The sequence below is a fragment of the Myotis davidii genome, unplaced genomic scaffold, assembly GCF_000327345.1.
Source record: "Myotis davidii unplaced genomic scaffold, ASM32734v1 scaffold269, whole genome shotgun sequence".
NCBI classification, from domain to species: domain Eukaryota; kingdom Metazoa; phylum Chordata; class Mammalia; order Chiroptera; family Vespertilionidae; genus Myotis; species Myotis davidii.
In genome coordinates, this window is record NW_006383008.1 from 1363641 (window position 1) to 1369381 (window position 5741).

Below are 5741 nucleotides of genomic sequence, written 5' to 3' on the forward strand. Positions count from 1 at the left end.
TAATGGTTTTAATGAATTGTTTTTTAGTGAAACTATTCTTTTCCAGAATCTTTATTTGACATCTTGTGTTTAAGACAAATATTTAAGGCTCTAAACTATATTACAGTTTTGGAAGAAAACCAAAGTACTTTTGTTGCTTAATAGCCATAGTCTTCAATGATTTTGAGAGAATGAACTTAGACTTTCCAAATATGTTTCAGACTGTGTAATAGAAATGTGATTTGGACATCAAAAAATTTTAATGAAAGTTTTCAAACTTACACAAAGTGTAGAGAATAGTATAATGAACCTCTACCTACACTCCCTCAGTTACAATAAACATCAAGGTTTCTTCACATTTCCTTCATCTGTCCCTTCCCCTCTTATTTTTTTTGCTGAAATATTTTTAAGTAAATTCTAGGCATCATGTTATTAAATATTTCAGGATGAATTTCTTAAAAATACCTTTTTTCAAATATTAACACTGTTTCATTATCACAATGAACACAGTTGAAATAATGTTTCATTTAAAACCTAGTCCATATTCAGATTTTAGATAATGTTGAAATAGAGTCAGTTATTGAGGGCAAATTAAATGTATCATATATGTTACATTTAAATGAAAATGGAAAGGTGCCGGAATTTCTCCTCCTACTCTCATCCCATAGACCTTGGGAAGAGACATCACTGTATGTGTGCCATGCTGTGTGTTTTATTGGGAGACCAGGCTGCGTGAGTGATTCTCTAATTTTTGAACATTCCTGAATAAGTTGAGTCATTATCTAGGATACAAATCTTTAAGGAGTTGAAAGGGAACTAGGAAGATGGCAAGGGAAGATTACTCTCAGGAATTAACGTGGAACATTATAAATATAACTTTTCCTGATAACTCTAGTGTACCTATTCCTTTTTGAACTCCTTGTGTGATACAATTTAGCATTTTATTATATAACTGTTAACCTAGGATATTTTATATAAGTACCTTAAACTTCTTGAAGATTTAAACAGTATCTCATTGATAGTGACATCATGACATTTGACATAATTTCTGAGATATATGCAGCTTTTAATATGTTATTTTTATATTTTCTCAAAGTCTTTGCTACCTGAAGCTGATCCTCTAATAAACATTCATGAAGTATTGGGAACATTATCCATGTAATTATTACATGCTTTAAAGTAATGTAAAATTAATTCTCACTTTACTTTTTTAAAATTAGGCAACAGCTCTATAACTTGGAAACCTTATTACCGGCCAGCTGTGATTTTGGTAAGTTGTGTGTTTAAAGGCTAATTACAGTGAATTGCACGTGGGTTTTATGATGCATAATTGGGATATCATAGTAACATGGAGGAATTGTTAGGTCAGAAGTTCAGGATACAGTGTATGACACTTTTTCTGAACACTAAATACAGTTTTGTTGTAGCTGAGATTTACAGTATTTTTTTCACATCTGTAGGTAAAATTGATTTAAGGCTAAATATCTCAGGAATGAATTAGTAACAAGCTTTGGAGGTGGGGAGTGGGATAGGAACTCATATAAGAGAAATAGTACCAGACCTTACGCTCGCTTCTTGCTCTTTTCTGCTTCCTGTTTTTTGTTTGTCTGTTTTTGACATTTAATGGATTATTGATTGGGGGAGGGGGAGCAGAGGAGGCGATGGATATAGTTAAGATAATGAAAGGAATTGAAGGACAGTCTTTTAGTGCAAACCAGCTGCTGCTCTTTTCTGGCAGTTTTGGTGCAGTTTGTATTTAGAATCATGGCTCTGTAGTCAGCCTGAGTTCCACCCCAGGCTAATTGTGGGTCTCAAACCAGGTAAGACTTTTCACCTCATTGAGTTCTTGTGAGAATTAAATGACATAATGCAGGTTAAGTGCTAAGCTTAATATCTTATTAGTGATGTTTAGCATCTAAAGATTACCTGGAACACACTTTTGATCAAAGAAAGTTTTAGTGGCTTACTAATGCAGAATACTAAAACAGAACATCCCCTCTTCAGCTAATATGATTATTTCTTCTTAACTAAGTAGAACCCTCCCTAGACTCTATATAAAAATTAACATAATCATCAAATTGCCCCTGCTTCTTAGCAGCATCCAATCCAGACCAAAGTCCTTAAACTCTCCCCAAACTCAGTCGGCACAAGCCCAAACCCTATTACAATCCCCTCTCCACTCCCTCTTATTGAGAGGCCCCAGCTGTTCATGATGTAGATTTAACCTTTGCAGCTGTATCAGGGCTCTGTTACTAAACTCATGAAGCCAGAGTTCACAGCAATTGTTTTTAACAGAGTACTGCCTTTATGAACAGAATTGTGAAACTGAGGGATGATGTGACTTTCGTAGGTGAAATATAATTAAGCTATGAAAATGCCCTGTACTGTTTAACATGGAGATATTTGCATAACATATCCTGTTGGTTTTGACAAAGCGGAGGTCATGTTTACTCATTTAAGTTCAAATTTAGAAATAAGTTTTGCTTTATGTGTGATAAGGTTGAGAATTTGTTGTCTTCTCATCATGTTATTTTTTTTTTCTGCTTTTGTTTAGTGATTGTCTCTTACTCATTTTTCTTATAGTGATTGTCAGTGTTTCGCATATAGTAATGTTCCAGGTAATTTTTGCTGATATAGATGTTAAAGTGTGGGGAAGATGGCATGGGTTGAAGTTGGGAGAAAGACAGACAATATTAATACATCATTCGGGGCTTTATAAATCATTACAAAAAGTCTTTATTTCATTCTAAATATAGTAGATAGCCTTTCATGGGGTTTGATTTATGAGGTCAGGAATTGACATATATTTAAAGCATATTTTGTGCTTACAGTGTAGAGGGACAAAGAAGAATATGGGAAGACCTATTAGAAGACCTGTTGGAATAATTTAAGATATTCTAGAGAGACGTATAGTTTGAAGGTGTATTTTGGTCATAAACTTAGTAGGACTCTGGTGGATTAAATATAAGTTTTAAGGAAATGAACGAAGCAAGAATGAAATATAGGCAACTGTTGGCAAAAACATCAGCATGAACGGATTTTGGAAGGAATCATGGATGTATTATTTGTAGTGTCTGAGCAATCTAAATACAAGAAGTTAGGCAATCTGACATGCAAGGTCTGGAGTGCAGAATAGAGGTCTGGGTTATAGGTAAACCTTTTCAAGTTGTTATCATTTTGAGATAAAGGAACTGACCATACACACAGGAAAAGAGAGAAGAGGCCTGAGGACCACGTCCTGAGGAGCCCCCATACTAATGGTAGGATAGAGGAGAAGGAGTCAGTAAAGGAGAGGCAAGAGAAAGAACACATGAGGAGGAAAGAAGACTGGCACTGTATGGTGCCAGTGAAGCCAGGTGTAGTCAGTGCTACTGAGGTGGCCTTAATAATGGATTTTTTTGGGGGGTGGTAAGAATTACATAGAAATCAGTGGACAAAATTAAAAGAATTGCTGCTTATATGTTACTGCTCACTGATTAATCATTTAAGCTATGATTAACTTCTATTTTGGTTTCAGGGAAGATATCAACCCTACACTGCAAAGCAGACAATATTAGGCAGCAATGCGTAACATTTCTTCATTATGTTAAAGTTTTCATCGTCAGGTAGGACGTCAGTTGAGTCTTTTGACTACTGCATGAATTTCTGAGTACATGTTCATCCAGACTCTGGTGGTTTATTGTATCTAATTGTTTTTTAGGTTCCTGACAGTACAGAATACTGAGAATCATGGTCCTGTTCATCCCTATGAGGTTTTGGAGGCTCAGCTTCCCTCACTGTTGGTTGATGAGCTTCATGGATTACTCTTGTACATTGGACACCTATCTGAACTTCCCAGTATTAATCCAGGAGCATTTATAAGTCAAAATCAGATTCAGGTTTGCCTTATTTAACTTTTAAATTATCAGTTTTTCTTCTTACAAGGAATATTTATTCAAGAATGAAGGAAATTAGTCAAGAGTGCAGCTCTGGACCAGATGGCTTGAGTTGAAATTCTGGCTCCTCCTTTTATTAACTATGTGCCTTTGGGCAAGTAATCTCTCTTGTCTCATTCTCCCCATCTGTATAATTGGTATAGCTTCCTAGAGTTACTGGGAGAATTAAATAAATTAAAATGAATAAAGCATTTAAAACATAGTATACACTAAATCTGAAAACTTCTCTATTCCAATTTATAACAGTGCAAATGTTTAAAAGTTTCAAATCAAATAACCTTTATTTTCTAAAATATGTGTCATCTTTCCTTTTTTCTTTTTTTAAGATTTTAAAATTGATTTTTAGAGAGGGAGGAAGGGAGAGTTAGAAAGAAACATCAATGTGAGAGTGAAGCATTGATCCGCTGCCTCCTACATACCCCCTACTCGGGGATCAAGCCCACAACCCTGGCATGTGTCCTGACCAGGAATCCTACCAGCAACCTTTCAGTGCACAGGACAATGCCCAACTAACTGAACCACACTGGCCAGGGCTCCTTACTTTTTTATTATAATAAAATTCAAGAAGATTACCTTATAAAAGTTACACTTTCAGAACCACATCATTTTGTCTAATCTGACCTTTGAGATTTTCAGAATATGATTAAGATGGTTTTGACTGCCCTGGCCAAGTGCCTCCATTGGTTGGAGTGTAGTCCCATACACCAAGAGGTTGTGGGTTCAATTTCTGATCAGGGCACGTACCCAAGTTACAGGTTTGATCCTCGGTCAGGAGGCAACCGATTGATGTTTCTCACTCTCTTCCTTTCTCTCTAGAATCATTAGAAACATATCCTTGGGTGGGGTTTAAAAAAAGATTGTTTTGACTAATGTCCCTTTCCCCCTACCTTTTATTATTCCATCTGAAGTTATTTTATTTTTTTAAATTTGTATTGTAGCATAACCCAGCTTCCAGATATAATTAACAAATTCTCCATAGGATAATGTGAGTTTAAGTGGATGACAAATTATACTTCCCCATTGATTCCCTGAACTTTTAACCTCTTCCATTCTATTTGACCTCACCAATTTGAACATTTAATTTTTAGGAACATATATTTGTCAAAATGTAAAATACAATTAAGTGTTCATATATGTCTGTGGAATTTAACAATAACAAACAAATATTGACTCTTTATAAGGGATCAATATATCTAACAATAAAAGTAAATAGGGTTTCAATTGAATTCACAGGTTTATCTGTATAATCTATAGAAAGCAAATAGGTAATTGCTTTTAATTATATCATTTAATAAAGACTCATAGGTAGATCTTGGGGGAAGGATAGTTTTCCTTTATTTTAGTCTTTATAAATTCAAATCATTTTTATTTTCTGGACATCCATTAAGTGGTTAAGAAAATAATTTATCTAGGAGCAGAAGTAGAGATTGTGTGCTCCGGTCCTCAAATTAGGTTTTGCCCTTCATAGGCTTTTCAGTTTAGCAAACTTGAAAAGATAGGTTATTTGAAGATTACAAGACTGAATTTTTAAAAGCAGGGGAATGTAGTCTTCAACACGTAAAAAATAAATTATGCACTAAAATGCTCTTCTAAAACAACAGCAAAAACATCTTACAAAATAAAAAGCATCTTTCAAGATTTTATGTATTTCTTCTATTTTACCAATCTTATATATGACAAGTATTGATTTAATTGGTATTTTCTGTTGAGTATGTTTTATTTAGTTTTTGGGGGGAACTTTTTAGAAATATTATATGGTATTACGTATTATGTTAAAAATATACTTGTTTTTACATTTATGTATTTGATTTATCTTTTTAAAAAAGA

The 5741-nt window shown here is 34.2% G+C and overlaps 1 protein-coding gene and 1 long non-coding RNA gene across 5 annotated transcripts in view; one reads left to right on the forward strand and one right to left on the reverse strand.

The window, feature by feature from the left end:
- The window catches only part of LOC107181579, a 20297-nt gene that overhangs the window by 11615 nt on the left and 2941 nt on the right, over positions 1–5741 (reverse strand). Inside the window, exon 2 of the long non-coding RNA XR_001512239.1 lies at positions 1362–1372. This is a non-coding gene — a long non-coding RNA (uncharacterized LOC107181579). The remainder of the gene's footprint in view (positions 1–1361; positions 1373–5741) is intronic.
- MMS22L (MMS22 like, DNA repair protein) overlaps positions 1–5741 on the forward strand; it is a 107673-nt gene that overhangs the window by 2697 nt on the left and 99235 nt on the right. For all 4 annotated transcript variants that reach the window (XM_015557696.1, XM_006778234.2, XM_015557695.1 and 1 more), the window contains exons 4-6: positions 1200–1249; positions 3497–3584; positions 3680–3857. In XM_015557696.1, the coding sequence (XP_015413182.1) occupies positions 1200–1249; positions 3497–3584; positions 3680–3857 (316 nt within the window). The remainder of the gene's footprint in view (positions 1–1199; positions 1250–3496; positions 3585–3679; positions 3858–5741) is intronic.